The following is a 20,114-nucleotide window of genomic DNA, read 5'->3' on the forward strand; positions in this document are numbered from 1 at the left end:
AACAGAAATCATGCTCCGGCGGCATGGCAGAAGCAGGAGGCCCCATTAGCTAAAGTGGTGCTTCAGGTTAAGAACAGTTTCAGGTTAAGAACGGACCTCCGGAACGAATTAAGTACTTAACCAGAGGTACCACTGTAGATGATAGATAGATAGATAGATAGATAGATAGATAGATAGATAGATGACAGATAGATAGATAGATGCTTTCCTTCTTTTCAAAGTACTGCACATTAAAATGCCATTCTCTGATATGAACTCCTGATCTCTTCCTGTTTCTCTCATCTTCCTCCATCCAGGGTTGTGAAAGAGGAGATCTCAGACGACAATGCAAAGCTGCCCTGCTTCAATGGACGCGTCGTGTCTTGGGTATGTAGAGCCCTTTCAGTTCTACGATCGGTAGAAATGTTTTGGGGCCCTGCAGGAGCCATTGCTAGATCTAATAACATAAGAGTGGTTTTACAGTCCATCCCTTCTCTTGGAAAACTCAACGTTTACACAATGTTAGAACAGTTCAAAACAATTCCCAAAATTAGGCAGTTTCTCATTAAAATCCCATCCGATGTTAACTGATAGCCATTCCAAACTATTTCCGCCCCATACCTAGTCTGAGAATACCACTGTGGGTGCGCAATTGTTTTGCTGATGTGTGCTTGCATTGCTTTGGAAAATGCGAATTCAGATAATTAATGGCCTTTAAGTGCGAGCTGTTTGGATGTGGGTGGCACTGTGGGTTAAACCACTGAGCCTAGGACTTGCCGATCAGAAGGTGGGCGGTTCAAATCTCTGCGACAGGGTGAGCTCCTGTTGCTTGGTCCCAGCTCCTGCCAACCTAGCAGTTCGAAAGCACGTCAAAGTGCAAGTAGATAAATAGGTACCACTCCAGCGGGAAGGTAAACGGCATTTCCATGCGCTGCTCTGGTTTCGCCAGAAGCGTCTTAGTCATGCTGGCCTCGTGACCCAGAAAAACTGTCTGTGGACAAATGCCAGCTCCCTTGGCCAGTAAAGCGAGAAGAGCACCACAACCCCAGAGTTGTTCGTGACTGGACTTAACTGTCAGGGGTCCTTTACCTTTAAGTGCGAGCTGGATCCAATTCCTACCTCGCTTCTAATTCTGATGTCCAGGTTGTAAGTTATGATTGCAGCATCCCAGTACTATCTTAAGAACTGGCTTCTGCACTCTCCCTGTTTGGCGTGGGCCTGGTTCCCACCTGTGTGTTTGCCTCTTAACAGTGGCTGCCGCATAACCATTACAGGTAAAATATCTCAGGCACACCTTCCACATTCCCTCGTATGTCTTTGTTTTTCTGCACAGGCTGTGTGCTCAAGCTGCATGGGGCCACATGTTGAGAAATCAAGCGATGGTGTTTTTTTGTTTTTAGCCGACAGGTGCTTTGCTCTAATGCCCTTGCTCGGCTTAAAAGCCTGCAATCACACCATTATTATTATTATTATTATTATTATTATTATTATTATTATTATTCCACTCTGGAAAAATTCCCATGCTTGCCGGCAGATTCTGCAGGCGCTAAGCTTTTGGCTCTGTGTGTGTGTGTATGTGTGTGTGTCCTTTGCCGTTTATTTTGTATTGGGAGGTTTATGAGCGGTTTGCCGCGATTTGGCGTGGCTTTACGACTCTTGAGGGTGACTCACAGCTCTAACGTGCCTTTAAGTCAAATGGGGGTGGATTTATGAGTGCTTTTAAAGCTTGGTGTGGATACATTCATTTTTCTAGGATCCTTTTACCAAACATTTCTTCAGACCTGTCCTCGTTCTTGAGTTGTATCCCTAGCTAGTTCTACTCGGAGAGTAGCTAGTGAACATGGCTAATTACGGTCCATACATTTCAGTGGGTTTACTCTTGAGTAGAGTTAGTTGGCTATAACCCCTTGTTCCTGTCATTACTTGACAGTTACTGAGGGCTGCTGGGTAGACTTCAAACGCATTTGCTAGGCGCTTTTATGAAATAATGTGTGGCAGTTTTAGAAACTCAGATTATATAAGCCAGGCTCCGAATGGCTCCTTAAACCAGGGTTGCAGTCACCAACACAGAATCCCTAGTTGCCATTTTGGGGCCAGATGGCTTGAAAGTCGTATTTTTCAATACAACTTCTTGGTTCCTGAAAGTAATTTTGATTGTGCAGATAAAATGCAACAGATAGAATTCTACAGGATATGTTGCTAGTGTGTGAAAAAAGTCAAGATCCAAGGATCCCCAGGCATGCAGCTCCAGGTGGAGGAGACATCAGGCACCATCCTGGTGTCCAGGCATCTTCACTTGGTTGCAAGTGGCCGATAGCCCAGGTGCAAAATGCTCAAAATGCGAATTTTGAACTCTGATGTGTGGTTTATGGCAATTGCACACAAGGGCTTTATTGTCTCTGGTACTCTTTGCTTCAGCGGTGGGCAACTCCAGATGATGCCCAGCTTCCCATCAGCCCCGACCAACATGGCTAATGGTCAGGGATGATGGGAGTTGTAGTCCACCAACTTCTGCGAGAGTCATGGATTCCTCATCGTTGTTCTGCTTTGAACAAAGGAAGTTGCCTTATTCCAGGCCAGAGGCCCAGCTAGTCCAGGATCCTGTTCTCACACCGTGGCCAATCAAATTCCTCCAGGCATAGTATGAAGGCAACAGCCCTCCCTCACTGTTAGTCATAAGAACCTAAAAGGAGCTCTGCTGGATCAGGCCAGTGACCCATGTAGTCCAGCATTCTGTTCTCACATTGGCCAACCAGATGCCCCAGCCGAGATCCCACAAACAAGACCTGAGCGCAACAGCAAATCTCGCCACTTGTGATTCCCTGCAACTGTTATACAGAGGCATCTTGCCCCTGACAGTGGAGGCAGAACATCGCCAGTATGGCTAGTAGCCATTGGGAAGCCTTGCGTTCTATGAAAGTTCCTGCTGGCATCGTAGAGAACTTTTCCTTTTTCTTCTGCTCAGCGCCACAGGCAAAGCCACAATGACTCCTGCGCTTGAAGGAGTTAGTCTGCCTTCATGACTCACAGCGAGAAGCATCTGCAACTGAAGATCAGGTTGTCGCTGGAGCTTGTGCCTCGCATAGGAGCTGTAGTTGGCGTCTTCCAAGCCGTTTTGCAATTTGGACTCCTTGCCCTTGGTTTATTCTCCTCCCTTCGTGTTTTGAAGGACCAAGCAGTTTGCCAGAGGCCGAGTGTCATCCTTCACCCGTAGTGGGGCAAATAATAATAAAGATTTGTGGAATGAAAAGTTACAGGATTTCAGCAGTGAGAATTACAGTCATACCTCGGGTTGAAGTTGCTTCAGGTTGAACGCTTTTGGGATCGCGCTCCACAGCGATCCAGAAGTATCAGAATGTGTTACTTCCGGGTTTCACTGCTCGCGCATGCACAGATGGTCAAAATGACGTCACACGCATGCGCGGAAGCGGCAAATGCGGGTTGCATTCACTTCTGGATGAGAACGGGGCTCTGGAACGGATCCCGTTCGTATCCAGAGGTACCACTGTACAGGACATTTGCTGGCTGGAAACAAAGCAATGTGTCCTCCCTGAAACATTTGCAGGCTCAAACAGCATCGAAAGCGGGATTGTGCACCATTGTGTGCTCAAATAATCACAAATCCACAATAAAGAGGAATTTTGGAGGAGATCTGGGGGTTGCCCATGTGACTATTTTCTGTAAGAAGACCCAAAAAAATAATTGGCCCCAGAGCAGCGTCAGAGAGGGAAGATGGAGCCAATGAATGAAATGAAAAGATTAAAACGTTCGCCTAATTCCAGGGGAACTGCTTTTCTCATCTGTCCAAAGCAGTAGCTTGGGGTCAGAAATCAAGATGACATAATGTTGCAGCGCCAAGTTGACTTCTAGAAGAGTGTGCTAGCTTCTGTAGTTAAATTTTAAATTACCCTTTTTAACGATTCACCCGTATGTTTTTTGGTATTGTGTAAGTTTATTTCGATCACTTCACTTCATCAGCTTCTTTTTAAAGCTGCTCTGTCAATTACAAATATGTTTTAATTTTTTTAAAAAAAAATCATTATACTATCCCTGCAGAGGACTGCTGTCAGCAATAAAATATCTCAGAGTTGTATCCATTGCTAGTCCTACTCAGAGGAGGCCCATCAACACGCCTTAAGGACGGTCTGGTTTCTTACACTCCACCTCAATCACTGAGCTCCTCCGAAGGCCTGTTTTTGGTGGTTCCACATACCCCTCTTGGTCTTTACTAGGAACTGAGACTTTAGTGGAGCAGGCCCTGCCCTGTGGAACTCCCTGCCAGTGGATCATTGGCAGAGAATCATCCAGGCATGGTGTTTAGGTAGGATCTTTGCAATCTTTTCAACCATTCAGCATTTAATGGTCTTTTGTTGATTGTAGGGATCCTTTTTGCTTATTTTACTGTATATTTTAAACCCCTGGGCGGATATATTTATGAGAGTGCACATTATAAATATTTAAATAAATAACTCATGTTCATCAATTTCAACAGGTCTACTTTGAGTAGAGCTTAGTTTGGCACAGATTGTTTTCTCCTATGAAAACTGGTGCAGATCGATCTTTGCTTGGTTAGGAGATGCAAGTGTGTGTTCCTAGCCTCTTCCTCTCCCGCTTAAAAACTTGCCCCTTAACTTTCATTTTTGGTACTATTTATATACCCTGCTAAGGGACGTGGGTGGCGCTGTGGGTTAAACCACAGAGCCTAGGACTTGCCGATCAGAAGGTCCGCGGTTCAAATCCCCGCAACGGAGTGAGCTCCCGTTGCTTGGTCCCTGCTCCTGCCAACCTAGCACAAAGTTCGAAAGCACAAAGTGCAAGTAGATAAATAGGTATCACTTCAGCGGGAAGGTAAACGGTGTTTCCGTGTGCTGCTCTGGTTCGCCAGAAGCAGCTTAATCATGCTGGCCACATGACCCGGAAGCTGTCTGCAGATAAACGCCGGCTCCCTCGGCCAATAAAGCGAGATGAGTGCCGCAACCCCAGAGTCGGTCACGACTGGACCTAATGGTCAGGAGTCCCTTTACCTTTTCCTATATACCCTGCTGCTCAGGTGAAAAAAGCTCCCAGAACAGTTTTCAGATAAAATGAAATATAATAATAATAATAATTTATTTATACCCCGCCCATCTGGCTGGGTTTCCCCAGAGCGGCTTCCAACAGCACACTAAAATACAATAACCTATTAAACATTAAAAGCTTCCCTAAACAGGGCTGCCTTCAGAAATCAAGCAAGATAGTCCTTGGCTTAAGGAAAGAAGTGATGGGGAAGGAGGGGTGGGGAAGGCAAACACAGGAACTGGTTCTGCTTAGCATGCTGTCTGCACTGGTCTGTGGGGCCAAGTGGCTAGTTCCAAACCCACTTCTAACTGCAACTGCATGCTGCGGTTCAGAGTGAACCATGGTTTGTGAAAAATGCCGGAGCAGATGTTAAGCATTATTAGTGGGGTGGGGGGTGGCGGGGGGTGGGGTGGGGTGGAGAATAAAACAAAATGGACATTCATGTGGAGAAATGGGGAAGGGAGCTGCAGAGAACTCCTCGTCTCATAACCATGAGTAGGCGTGCAGCCAGCCAATGTTATATCTCCACCAGTCCTTAATTCATGATGCTCACCAATAAAAAATTCTGAGATCACAAGCTTTACAGTTCATCTTCCATTGTTTTTTCACCAAGTTCCTGAGCAGTTCGTTAAACCCTCCTTAACTTTGGAAGTTGGCCTAGCAGGATCAGGACCACCACGCCCTTCCATCATCGAGGGCTCTGTGTGTGTGTGTGTGTGTGTGTGTGTGTGTGCTGTTCACGACCTCCGTTGCCTCTTGATAGCTCCTGAAAAGGCAGCCCCATTTTCTTTCCTCGGACAATCCAGGCCCAGCACCCTGCTGGGGCCGGCTCTTTTTCCTTGTGAAAAGGATTAAGCTGGCTCGCTGCGTGCTGATTCTGAGAGTAGCCGAGTCGCTGGCTGATGATGGCAGGTTACGCACAGTGGGTTGACCATTGTAGGCCATTCTGCCTTATTTCCAAGGGAGGCACCGCATTAACGGCGCATCTCTTCCCTAATTGGCTTCCTTGGGATTGACAGGGCTCCCGATTGGTTTGCAGTGATGTCATGCTTCATTTTTCTCCAGCATTCTGATGCCCATTATCAGAGGCGTTTAAAAAACCCAACGATATATACTTAGTCTCCTTTTGTGCACATGGATGCTTAACAGGCCCACTGCCCCATGCGGTTGTGATTTTAATGAAAATAATTTTTTCAAAATCCATTCAACTTTGTATCGGATTGAGAGTCGCCACAGGGAGGGGCCCGCTAAATTTGCTTGGGTAATCCATCACTTGAGCGTCAGTGGCTGGGCGAACACATTGTGGAAATTGTATTTCATTGTAAGAGGTGGGTGAAAGTCTTCATTCGGGAAGGACATCCAAAACACACATTACGTCAAACTGTGGCTCGTCGTGGGCTGTCAGTCATGTTAAGCACCCAGCCCGAAGCAAGCCACATAGAGGGTTTTATCCAACTAAGCTCACATTCACAGCATACATTTAAAGTATATGATTACCACTTTAAACAGCCGTGGCTTCCCCTGAAGAATTCTGGAACTTGCAGTCTGTTAAGGGTGCTGAGAGTTGTTAGGTGACCCCACTACTCCCCCCACAGAACTACACTTCCCAGAGTTCCCTGGGAAGAGGGATTGATTGTTAAGCCACTCTGGGAATTGTAGTTCTGTGGGGGGAGTAGGGCGGGTCACCTAACAACTCTCAGCTCCCTTAACAAACTACAGCTCCCAGAATTCTGGGGAGGGGGTTGTTTAAACCAGTGTCATACTGCTTTAAATATATGTTGTGAATGCGGCCTAATGTCCCACTTAGAATAAACCAATTGAAATTATTGGTTTTATGTTAGTCACGGTCAGTATGTCTACTCAGACTAGGACTAGCATTGGGTACAACCCAGGCATACAATGAAAAAATGTGAGGTGAATTCTCTATGTGCGTAAAAACATAGAAAGCTGCTTTATATAGTCCACGGCCATTACTCCATTTAGCTCAGTCTTGTCTACACTGACTGGCAGATGCTGTCCAGGATTTGAGGCAGGAGTCTTTCCCCAGCCCTGCCTTTTGAAATAAGAGTACGTTCAGCCCACAATTTACATGGGCCTTACGTTCCTGGGATCATGCCTGAAACCCAAATTGAGTACAGTTGTGCCTTGATTCTCGAGCAGGATGCGTTCCAGGAGTCCGTTTGACATCCGGAACTGTTCGAAAACCAAGACGCGGCTTCGATTGGCTGCAGGAGTGTCCTGAAGACAATTGGAAGCCACAGAAGCCATGCTGGACATTCGGCTTCCAAAAATCTTTCGAAAACCGGAACACTCACTTCCGGTTTTTGATTGTTTGAGAGCCGAAACGTATGAGTTCCAAGGCGTTCGGCAACCAAGGTACGACTGTATAATCAAAACCTATTGGGTTCAATGGTGGGTGGAATTGCCAAAGTCATTTTTCCTGGAACCACATGTCCTTTCTGCCCCTTAAAAAAAAATCCACTCATATAAAACTGAATGTGCACAAATTAAATGTGCACAAGTTGCAGGCTTACTGTGAGGATGGAAGGATCGATCAATTTCACTTCTTTCTGTTTCTTCCCCCCCCCCAATCTTAAATTCAATCTTAAAGTTCTCCTTTAGCAATTTGCTTTTTTTAAAGTCCTCATTTATTATCCTAATACATTTTTGGTTGCAATCTTGCCTAATGCACACTTTTGCAAAGCAATTTCTCTTCATTGTGCATTTTTGTATATATTTTTTAGCATTGCAACATTTTTGTTGTGGTTGTTGTTATTTATTAATTACCCGCCCTTCACCTAAGCTTCCAGGGCAGCTTGCAACATGAAAACACAATATTAAAAACATTTTAAAATAGCTTATGATCACAAAAACAGGGTGGGTCCTCAAAATATACACCTCAAAAGCTGGGGTGAAGAGATGCGTTTTCAGCATTCTCCGGAAGAAGTGCAAATCTTGAAGAATGGCGGTGTCTCAGTTTGCATGTTGTTTATAAAAGCGCAAATTTGGGAAATTTGGCTCTGTTGTCTGGGGCCGATGGAAGTTGTGGTCCAACCACATTAGGGGAGTGCCATGTGGGTTAACCTTGCTTTAAGCTGCCTCAACGCTTTTCGTCCTTCCTCCTCCGTCTTTTTCTGCTCTTGACGGAGGCAGGCAACGTCAGCAGGAAAAGGTGCCTGTCTTTCTCTCCAAAGCAACAGAATGTGATGTCTTAGAAAAGTTTTTCTTTTTAGTTTCTGAGATGAGCCCAACAGGGAGGAAAGCCACTTGTGTGACTCTTGCACGATCCTTCCCTTGATTTTCTCTTTTTAAAAGATTGTACAGCTATTCTCATCAGTGAAAGAGCACCTTGGGGAGGGACAGCCTTTCCCGTTTTCTGTTCATCCATCTCATCAACCTGCCTCCCTGACTTACCTTTTTCCCATTAACGGTTCCCTTCTGCGTCAGCTACAGGATTGCCAGTTTCACCAAGGGCCAGCATAATCTTATTCTTCCCCTGTTTCCCTGATGGCTCTCATTTTGGGAGATGGGCTTGTCTCTGATGAGAAACATATTGCCATTTTAGGCTATTCTAGGGGGAACGAAAGTCTCCATAATTCATGCTTTTTGTGGCTCTCTTGTCTGTGTGATATATTCGTATCCCCTTCCCTTCCTGCCCCTTGGCTTTGTGCAGTTAGCTTTCCCCCAACGGCTTGCTGTCATCTATGATTTCACTTTGGGAATGTAGCTGGTTGCCGAACGAACTAATTAAAATTGGGGAAATGTGCCAGTCGACAGAAGCTCAGCCCCTCTCCCCTGTTGCAACTTGGTGGCCGGCGGAGGTGGGCATTGGGGTACCTCCCGACTGTCAGTATATTGTGGGTGTGTGGGTGTGTTCAGGCACATACTAGAATGTTAGGTTTGCACATTCAAAGTGTTTTGAAGTGCTCTGTTGTCCTAATGCAAGAAATCTAGGTAAAGGTAAAGGGACCCCTGACCATTAGGTCCAGTCGTGACCGACTCTGGGGTTGCTGCGCTCATCTCGCTTTATTGGCCGAGGGAGCCGGCATACAACTTCCGGGTCATGTGGCCAGCATGGCGAACCAGAGCAGCGCACGGAAACGCCGTTTACCTTCCCACCAGAGTGGTACCTATTTATCTACTTGCGCTTTGACGTGCTTTCGAACTGCTAGGTTGGCAGGAGCAGGGACCAAGCAACGGGAGCTCACCCCGTTGCGGGGATTCGAACCGCCAACCTTCTGATTGGCAAGTCCTAGGCTCTGTGGTTTAACCCACAGTGCCACCCGCAGACTTTTTGCTGTTGGGAAATTCATTGGAAAGTGTGGGATGCAATGAAAATCCCATTATAATGCATTGAAAGGTGTGGACTGAACATATGACTAATGGGAAGATGTATAAGCACTTGTCAAAGAGCAAGCAGGGAGTAAATCACACCATTCAAAGTTGGAGTTAACTCTTTAGTAGCAAAAACACGATCTTCACAGACTTGGCTGGGTGTAAGGACTAAATGAGCACAGCAGCTCATTCCCTGTAGGTCTTACCCCATGAATCAGTTGCCAAGACTGTAAGTCCATGTCACCCCACAGCCACCCAAGTCCCCTCCTCTCCAGAGCTTTCCCCCAGCAATTGGAGACTATGCCTGCATGCAGCCTGCCGCTGCTCCACCTCTTTCAGCCCTCTTCTGGTTTTGGGAAACAAAAGGAGAGGGGAGCAGCAGGAGGGAGAGACATCAGTGACTCTTCACCAGCCTGACACATCTCTATCTCTTCGCCTCTTCCTCCCATTCACCAACTTCAGCTTCTGCCTCTGATTCTGGACTTCTCTCTGCCACAGAGTTACCCAGCTCACTAAGCCCTGTTACCCCTTCAGCTTCCAGTATGTCCTATTCCCAGTCTTCATCCTCTGACCACTTGTTGTCATCCCACTCCCTGGGCTCTGAGCCTTCTTCCCTTGTTGGTTCCCCAGCTGGTGGCCCCCGCCACTCTTCTATGTCCAACCAGTCCGTGACAGCGCCCTGCAAGCAGATCAGGATGAATGCGCATAGGACCTCCCATGAGGTCTGTGCAACGTGTTGCTAAGGCAATCATAGTGCGTTAGGGGTGGGTTTATACTATCCACATATAATTCTGATTTATTAGTTGTTCTGCAGTAGTTCCCCGATGTTAGAAGCTTTATTGCCATCGGGGCGGGGGCGGGCAATTCTTGTACTTAAAAGCAGGACAGAAAAGAAACTGGAACATCTGTGGTATGAAAAGTTACAGGATTTCAGCAAATAGGATGTACCTCCATTCACCGTTCTTTCTCCGGCCTCTGCACACTTCCTTCTCCTGCTTTACTGTGACTGAGGCAAAGGGCTACATACGGTGTTAGGTTTTTCTGCAGGGATGCATTACTGTTTTGGGGGTTTGGGGTGAGTGTCATTTTTTAAAAACAATGCATTTCCCCACGTTTCTGCAAACAGGTGTAATTGAAGAACTGAGACATGCGTTGCACTTTTGGTGGTTTAAATGCAAACTGTGCCCCTGCTTCTGACGCCGTCTCTTCTCTTGACTCTTCCAGCTGGTCCTGGCCGAGAGCTCCCATTCGGACGCCGGTTCCCAATGCACTGAGAGCCACACAGATCTTCCTCCTCCCATCGAGAGAACAGGAGGCATCGGAGACTCCCGCCCCCCTTCCTTTCAGTATGGCTCTTTAAAATATATGTATATGAATGTATTTATTAATCTTTTTTCCTTTGCCACAGAGTGATCTAGGTTGTGCCAAGCTTCTGCTATGGCTGAGAGGTGTACTTACTTTCCAAAATAAAATTGGAGCTTCCCTTTGCTCTTTTAAGCACAAAAAAAGCTCCTTAAAAAAGAATATAAATCAATTGTGGGGAACTTGCAGCCTGTGGCTTCCCCGTTTAGCTCACAAAGCCATTTTGGCCAGGCCACGGAAACCTGCCTATATCTGACATCATATAGGGTGACAACATCATCTGACATTATCTATGATGATGACATCATCTGATGGTACATATGATGACACCACCACCTGAGATTATATATGGTGATGACATCATCTGACATCATGTATGATGTTAAGTGTGGAGCAGGTAAAGAGATGTCTGGGCCAGATCACAGGTCCCACAACAGCCCTGCACACCCACCCTGAGGGACCAGCTGACAGCTGGTCAGTGCTTGCAAAGCACCACCCACAGAGCTACTCAATTCCCAGTAATCAGCTGATAAATCAGCTGACACCGTTGTGATGTCAGGAGATTGACAGGTGGAGGCGTTCCCTAACCCTGGTATAGACATAAGAATATCCCATCCTTTCAGAAGCCTTCCCTTCTTCATTTCTGCCTGAGCTCCTTATCTGTGTGAGCCTTCCTGACCGGCAGGTGATCTTTACTTGAGTTTGGATTATTCATTCCCTGCTGCTTTGCACACTAAATTTGTCCCTCCCCATCCCTACTAAGTCCAGCAACCTGTGGAGGCCCTCAGGTTCCTCTCTTCTTCCTTACAGGCAGAGTAAGAACAGATGCTTGGTTCTGGGGTGTTCTTGTATTGCATTAGCTGACTAGAAAAATCACCTGAGTGTCACCCCTTAGAAAACAAAACAGCCTTGCAGAACTGGGAAGTCAAGAGTTCACAGATTTTGTCCCTTCCTGGGCCATCTCTCCAGCTTTTGCTTTTTCTTGTCCTGGAAAGTGTCACAGCCACTTCTGTGCCTACTTTCTGCCGGCCTGGTGAGGGGCGGGGAAATGGAGGGTTGGTGTTACTGCTGCTGCCGCCAGGCCTTACTTCTATCCTCTCGTTCTCTTGCTGCCCCCTTGTGGCTCTCCTGTGTCCCAAGCGCCTGGGCAGCTGCCGTCATGTGATCAGCTGGTCTGACTCGTTCTTTGTCTCCCTCTCACATGCCTCTGTTTTCCTGGGAACACAGGGAGCCGCTGGACACCGAGTCAGGTCACTCAGTAGCTCACTGGTGTCCACACTGAACGGTAGCACCTCTCTCAGCTGTTCCCAGCTCTCCTTTGGGGATGGAAGCTGGGCTTTTCTGCATGCTACAGTTCTTCCCTTCAGATATGGGAACCTGGAAGCTGCTTTATACTGAGTCAGATCATTTTATATAATAATAATAATAATAATAATAATAATAATAATAATAATAATCCAGCTAGCTCAGTATTGTCTGGCAGCAGCTCTCCTGGGTTTGAGATAGAGGGCATTCCCAGCCCTCCCTAGAGATGCTGGGGTTTGAACTTGGGTCCTTCCTCACGCAAAGCAGATCATCGAATTGTAGTGTTGTAGAGTTGGAAGGAACCATGAGTCCAACCCCCTGCAACACTGGAAACTTTTTGCCCAACATGGGTCTCGAACCCATGACCTTGAGATTAAGAGTCTCGTGCACTACAGATTGAACTACTCTGTCACTGAGCTTCCCCCCAGGCTGATTTCTCCCTCCAGCGCAGTATTGACCGCTCTTGACGGGTAGCAGCTCTGTAGGCCACCTTGCTCATATTTTACATTGGAGGCACCAATGAATTCACGTTTTAGACCTTCTGCCTGCAAATCAATATTCTATTCCAGGCATAGGCTAACTCCGGCCTTCCAGATGTCTGGGACTACAATTCCCATCATCCCTAGCTAACGGACCAGTGGTCAGGGATGATGGGAATTGTAGTCCCAAACATCTGGAGGGCCGGAGTTTGCCTATGCCTATGCCTGTTCTATTCTATTCTACATTTCTATCCAGGAAGCTCAAAGTGGCGTACTGGCTTCTCCCCTCTTCTCCATTTTGTCCTCACAGCAGCCTTGTGAGGTAGGTTAGTCTGAGAGATAAGAGCAGCCAGCCCGAGGTCACCCAGTGAGTTTCATGACTGAGTGAGTAGGGGATTTGAACTCTGGTTCTCCCAGGTTCCCATCTACGATTCTTAACCCTTGCACCAAACTGACTACACCAAACGGACTGAATTTTAGATCCGCCCTCTGCAAAAAGAAAAAAAAGAAATGCATTTGTTACCATTGTGAAAACTGACCTACTGCAAACCACTCGCCTCCCCCCCACATTTTAGGGTTAGCTCACTCGCCTTACCCCCACATGTACCAAGTCTACAGGGCTAGCTGCCCTGTCCAGCCTGAAAACAACTTCTGGTCGCTAGATGGCTCTGCTGAGACAGATTGATTGCAGGGTTGGCACCAAGAGAACAACTCTGGTCTTTTTGCATGAGATGGGAAAACAGGGGCCATATCTGTAGGGGTTAGAAAGTCATTTTAGGACTGGGGGAGCTGCAGCATGCTGCATGCCTCGCAGGATATGTATTAAAATATGTTTGCCCGCCTATAAGAAACAGCTGCCGTTTTCTATCCACACCTGAGATGGCACTGTACGGGGAGGACTGTACCGTATGCCCAACTGAATGCTTTTGAAACCGTTTTGGATCCAGTTGCAACAGACACGCAAAATGAACCCCGCTGGGGTTTTGGCAAAACAGTATATGGGCTTGTTTCAAATGCCAGTCACTTCTTGTGCTCTCTTTATTCCTACAGCCCAAACGCCGCAAGCAGCCGAGATGGACTGGACAACGAGACGGGGACAGAGTCCGTCATCAGCCACAGGAGGGACCGACACCGGCGGAGGAACCGAGAGGGCCACGAAGACGGTAAGTTGGCACTTCCTTGCTTTGTTCTCTTTGAGGGTCCCCTCGGTCGTTGTTGCCAGCTTCTTTTGCAGACACCAACCTCAAATATTGGCTTGGGGATTCTGCAAAACACAAATGAATTGCATCACACCAGCAAGCATCACATAGCGTTCCGTGAGCTGCTTATTTGCACTGCCAAGGACAGGTCAGCTGATAGCACATCACTGCCGGTGCTGCCTGGTTGGTGCTGACCCAGGACACGAACTTCTTGATGGCAGTTTTCTGTTTTGTGGAATGCCCAGTCAACCCAGTGAGATGCGCCTGTCTCCCTCATTACTAATGTTCGGGAGGAATGAAGAAACATTCTAGTTCACCCAGGAATTTGACGGCTGGGTGAACGGTTGGGAGATACTGGGGCTGTGTCCAGTGCTAGCCCTACTCAGAGTAGACCCTTGAAGTTAATAGACATAACTAACTTGGGCCTATTAATTTAAACAGGCCTATTCAGAGTCAAACTCTGCTGGATGCAACCCATTGCTCTTAGCAGTCTTGAAATTATTAGCTGGGAGAGTGTGTTGTTGTTCTCAAACGTTTCAAATACGGCTTTATTTCATTTTTAACAGTATTGTTTTATGTGTTTGCCACCTTGGGCACCTTTGGGAGAAAGGATGGCTTATAAATTATTATTATTATTAATAATAATAATAGAATGATATATTGCAAGTTCAGTTGTGCTATGGGCTGGGGGGGAAGAGTTGCAGTGTATATGTATTTTAATCTTGTTTTTTAAGTTGTATTTTAATCAACTAGTTTTTATTATTGGTTGTTAGCCGCCCTGAGCCCGGTCTTGGCTGGGGAGGGTGAGGTATAAATAAAATATATTATTATTATTATTATTATTATTATTATTATTATTATTATGTGGTGCCCACAACAATTCCATTGGTCTGCAGATGCAACTATGTGCCTGAAAGGTTTGTAAGCCCTGATCTGCGCACGGAAGCTTCCATTTTGCTTTACTTTCTTTCTTACATTTATTCCCCACCTCTTCTCCAGGGAGCTCAGGGTGTGGCATGCACAGTTCTACCCCCTCCTCATTTTATCTTCACAACAACCCTGTGTGGTGGGTTCGGCCGAGAGACAATGACTGGCTCACGGTTCCACCTCCTGAGCTTCATGGCTCAGTGAAGATTCGAACCCTGGTCCTCGTCCGGCTCTCTAACCACTACTCCACACTGGCATTCTGGGGCAGAAGCATGCCCGGTGTCTAATTCCCACCACAGTGCATTAAGAACTCTGCCCGTGCACCTTTTATTCTCTTTTCAGTTTAATTAGCAGATATTCTGCCCGTCGCTCTATCAGGACAGTAAGAGCTATTCAGCAGTGGAACGGTCTCCCTCGGAAGGTGGTGGACTCTCCTTCCTTGGAGGTTTTTAAGCAGAGATTGGACGGCCGTCTGCCAGGGATTCTTCAGCTGCCATTCCTGCCTTGAAGGGGGTTGGGACTGGATGACCCTTGGAGTCCCTTCCAGCTGTACAATTCTACAATTTGATCAGTGGAGCTAGCGAAAGGATTCCTGTGGCTGTGGTCCGTTGCGTTCTCAACCCCCTTCCCTGTTGTCTGTGTGTGCCGTCCTCTGAAATACACACATTTGCGTTGACCTTCTGCTGCTTCACCTGCAAAGCAAGGTTCCCAACGACCGCTAACAAAAGGTTTATTTTGGCCTCCCCCCCGGCTTGGAGGGAAGTTGGCCTTTTGCAAAGCGGTTTCCAAAACGGAGCAGGTGGGAGGTTGGACAACAGAGAAATAATTACACGGAGCTGGGGTGGGCAGGCAGATGGAGGGGGGAGCGATTGTGGGAAGTGTATGTCGTCGTGTCTCTGTCTCCCTCCCTGTGCGTTTTCCCTTTTCAGTTTAATTAGTAGATATTCGGTCTGTAGCCCTGTCTGCTTTTTTAACACTGCAAACGAGAGACGCCTTTTGTCCCAGAGAGAGACTGAAGTGTGTGTATGTCCCGCCTCCTCTTGAAACAACATGGATGGTTACTGGTTGGAAAAATTGACCAGGTCCCGTTAAAAGGGGGGGGGGGGCTTAATTAGGAGCATGGGAGGTCTATTCTTGGGATTCCTTCCTTGCTAGGACAAAGATTTCTTTTTCTTTTACCATCACCACCACTTCCGTTTGCTAAGGATGAGCAAGAAAAGAGGGCTGCAGTTAGGGAGGTAGTTAAGAGGAGGGGTTCCCCCCCATCTGTCCGTGCTCAGAATGTTTTAGAGTCTCTGCTGTGTGGTGTGTTGTTCGTTGTTTCCACCCCTTCCAAGTGTCAAGTGCTGACGTAATTGTTTGGCCTGTTCTGTGGGAACCTAGGGAGCTGCCTTCTACTGAGTCAGGCCACCGGCTCGTTTATCTCAGTATTGCCTACACTGACTGGCAGCAGCTCTCCAGGGTTTCAGGCAGGGGACAGTCCCAGCCTTCTCTGGGACTGGGAAAGTGGAGTAATGCTCTATTATTACATCAATGCCCTGATGCTCAACACACACACACTCTCTTGCTCCATTCTGGGGACCTCCAAGCAAGATCATGGCGGAAAAGCTCTCGTTGGCTATGTTCCAACTCCAGTTTTGAGAAACCAGTTTTGCTGACGAGCATCGGTGGGAGAGGGACATTGGCCTCTCTTCCAACTAGTGGGCTTTCCAGGGGCATCTGGTTGGGCTGCTGGAACAGTAGGCCTCTGTTCTGACCCAGCCAGGGCTCTTCTGTACTTTTGAGTCTTGGGTAGCACCTGTTATTCACTTCCTCTAAGTATGGAGGTTCCATTGGGATACCGTGGCTGATAGAGTTGCCCACCATGACTTATCAAAGCACTTGTCGCATCAGATCCGAGTTCCACCTTGCCCAGCACGCTGCTGTCAGCTCCCCTCTGACTTATGGACACCTCTGCCTTCATTCCTCTATAAAGCCAGAGCACTAGGCTGTCCTTCCTAATTAGGCGTCACTTGCCAAATGGCCGGGGCTGTGTTTGGCGTCTTAATTAACTCAGATTGTCAGTTCAGAACAGAAACGCCTTCCTTGATTTCTCTCTGTCCTGGCCTCTCCGAGGTCCTGCAGGATTCGCACTCAGAAGCGTTTCCTTGACCCCCTCGGGCTGCCTCTGCTTCTTCCGATAAAAGCGACAGAGGCTGCAGTTCGGCCCCAGGAGAGAAATGCCTTGCCTTAATTGTCACGGTGGATCGGAAGGCCCTTTTCTCTGAGAGCCCTGGCGGCCTTTTCCGTTCTCTGATGCTGAAGTGTGAGGTGATGAAGGTCAGGCGGCCGAGGAAAGCCTTGGTCATTATCAGGGAAATGTGACTGAAGTCCCCAATTGGTACGGGAGAAGTGGACGCCCCGGAGGCGGAATGATCGCCTGTCTTGCTTTGGAGGGTGGGAAATGTGATGGAGATGTCTCTTGTCTTCACAAAATGAAGGGGAAGCAAAGAAGGCCGAAGGGGCCAAGAAAAAAGGCTGGTTGTGATTCCTCCCACCACAGAATTTGCTCATTCGGAAGGAACAGTGTTTCAAGCCACTGCTGCAGGAGCTTGTGGAGCGGAGTGGTTCAAGGCCAAGCCCAAACCCTCTTTTTGCTCTCAGGCTCAAAAGGTGGTAGAGTGTCCTCCATCAGAGGTTTTTAAACCAGGCATAGGCAAACTCAGCCCTCCAGATGTTTTGGGACTACAACTCCCATCATCCCTGACCACTGGTTCTGTTAGCTAGGGATGATGGGAGTTGTAGTCCCAAAATATCTGGAGGGTCGAGTTTGCCTATGCCTGTTTTATTTTTATTTTTTTGTGATTCCTGCATTGCAGGGGGTTGGACTAGACAACCCTTGGGAGAATCCCTCGCAACCCTACAACTCTATGATTCTAAGCTCATCACGAGTGGCTTCAGGCCAGTCGCCACCTCTCACCCCAACCTGGCTTTCAGGGATATTTGTGAGGATGAGATGGGCAGTTTGAATCAGGAGAGTGGCCTGATCTGAATTGCTTCCCCAGCCATTGAGTTTCCCTTCCTGTCTGCCCTCTGGATCCTGGCTCCCCTCCATCCTACATGGCTGCTTGTGGGCATGCAAGCGGGCAGCAGTGGTGGCATTGCTGGGGAGTGAGCAATGGCTTATGGCAACAGTGAACAACTTTTTTTAACACGAGTACCACATTTCATTGGTGGTTATCTGTTGGGGGGCCACAGGGCAGGCTGTGGCTGATGAGAAACCCAGGAAGCTGCCTTGTACCAAGTCTAATCAACCCACCCACCTAGCTCAGTATGGTCTACACTGACTGGCAGCAACTCCCCAGGGTTTCATACAGGGGTCTCTCCCAGCCCTACCTGGAGGTGCCTTGAGTTGAGCACCTTCTGCATGCAAAGCGAGTGCCCTAACCACAGCCCTTAAGACAAATGAACATTGGAAGCTGCCTATCGCCCACCTAGCTCAGTGTTGTCTGCACTGACTGGCAGCTGCTTTCCAGGGTTTTTAGATGTGGGACATTCCCAGCATTACCTGGAGATGCTGGGGACTGAAGCCAGGACCTTCTGCACGCAAAGCAGGTGCTCTGTCTGCTTGCCCTGGCAGAGGGCAGAGCAAAGGCAGGCATAACCTGTTCTCTTTCTCTCTCTCTGGAGTGTGCCTTATCCGGTGACCCCCCCAAAACCTGGAGTTCCCCACTGCATCTCCACCTCGCTCTGCACCCTTCCAGCGTAGCCTAAGCAGAAGACAACAAAGCTGTCTTCTCCCCTCGTCCTCTCACCCTTTCGTCTACTCTAAAGGACACCCATCTCAGACCTCCCCAGCTGCCCTCCATATCCTCCTAAGCTGTTAACATGGCCCAGCCAATCTCCCTGCTCTTAGCTATTTTCATCTCCCTTCATAATCCACCCCCCGCCAAACCCCTTCTGTTGCAGCCCTCTTGAGCAATTGACACACGCGGCCACGTTTTCCTCAAAGTGCCCAGAAACCAAATGTTGGGGTCCACGGTTGACTCCCTCGCGGGCCCTGCGGAAAGTCACGGGATAGTAGACTGTGGATCCTTTTCATTAGCTGTGAGGTGGCAAGCCCAGGTTTGTAGGTGGTTGTCAGAGGACTACGACAAAAAACTGGAGCGGAAATCGCCGATGCTCTCATATTTGCCGCATGTCCGGAATGGATGAGTGCGAGTGGCACTTGCTGCTGCTGCTTCCCATCTGCGATATGTAATCAATACATTTCCCTCTGCCATTTGCATTGTGTTTCCTTTGCATTGAGATGAAAAGGGCGGAGTAACGTATAAAGAGGACACAATTTAGGTAGATTACATAAGTTACAAAATTTCAGAGTGGAAATTTTGCAGTGGAATATTTGAATTTATTATTACGGTCACAGACCGGTTCCGACTCACTTACAATATCAGAAAAATCATAAAACACAACGGGAATGCATTGAATTGCAATTGGGTTTAGCAGAGATAATTCAGATTTAACAGCAGTTAAAAATATACATTAAATCTTGATCACTAAAATATAACCTAGAATTATCATTTAAAACCGTAATCATTTTGGTAGTACAGCTTGTTCCCTAAGTTTTATGGCAGTCGCACAGAATTTGGCCACCCTTAGCGTGATCTCTACATCCTTGTCCTCTACCAGGAGTTTTAGACATTGGGGTTCGGACCCATTTTTCAGTGGAATAGAAAAACAGTGCTGTGTGCCGAAAATGCAGAGCAGAACAGAAAACAATGCCTTCTGGCATCCCAAGACCTGAACTTGATGGGGACCTACAAGTTGTCCTAACTCTTGCATGGTTCTGCACGTTCCCAAGCATTCGCTCGTCCTGTTCACGCATTACCTTTTGAAAGTGTACATTAAAAAAGAAAAGAAAAGAAAATCAGCAGCCACTTTGTTGGTCTGCTGCAATGAAAGGGTCTCATGGCTCCTTATAAAGACTAGGACATTTTGTTTATAGCATTACAGTGGTGCCCCGCAAGACGAATGCCTCGCAAGACGGAAAACTCGCTAGACGAAAGGGTTTTCCGTTTTTTGAGCTGCTTCGCAAGACGAATTTCCCTATGGGCTTGCTTCGCAAGACGAAAACATCTTGCAAGTTTGTTTCCTTTTTCTTAACACCGTTAATACAGTTGCAACTTGACTTCGAGGAGCAACTCATAGAACACAGTGTACATAGTAGCCTTTTTTGAGGTTTTTAAAGGCTTTGGTGATTCTTGAAGCTTTTCCAAAACTTCTTTTGCAGCCATTTGGTAAGTTAAGCTTTTAAAACTTTGGGGGGAGGTTGGATTTTGGGTTGGGGTGTTTGGAATTCAAGGACTAGGTGTTGGGGAGGGGTTTGCAAGAATCTGGAAGCTTGTTTTTCCCCCTGCATTTTTATGATTTTTTGTGACCATTGGGCCACTCTGCTGTTTTTTTAAAAAAATTCTGGATTTGAATTTCTGTG

General features: G+C 47.3%; 1 protein-coding gene across 6 annotated transcripts in view; it reads left to right on the forward strand.

Moving 5' to 3' along the window:
• DVL1 (dishevelled segment polarity protein 1) overlaps window positions 1–20,114 on the forward strand; it is a 101,545-nt gene that overhangs the window by 37,232 nt on the left and 44,199 nt on the right. For all 6 annotated transcript variants that reach the window (XM_053400758.1, XM_053400765.1, XM_053400762.1 and 3 more), the window contains 3 exons: window positions 297–366; window positions 10,597–10,718; window positions 13,569–13,681. In XM_053400758.1, coding sequence (XP_053256733.1) covers window positions 297–366; window positions 10,597–10,718; window positions 13,569–13,681 — 305 coding nt within the window. The remainder of the gene's footprint in view (window positions 1–296; window positions 367–10,596; window positions 10,719–13,568; window positions 13,682–20,114) is intronic.

Source organism: Podarcis raffonei, chromosome 8 (assembly GCF_027172205.1).
Source record: "Podarcis raffonei isolate rPodRaf1 chromosome 8, rPodRaf1.pri, whole genome shotgun sequence".
Classification (NCBI taxonomy): domain Eukaryota; kingdom Metazoa; phylum Chordata; class Lepidosauria; order Squamata; family Lacertidae; genus Podarcis; species Podarcis raffonei.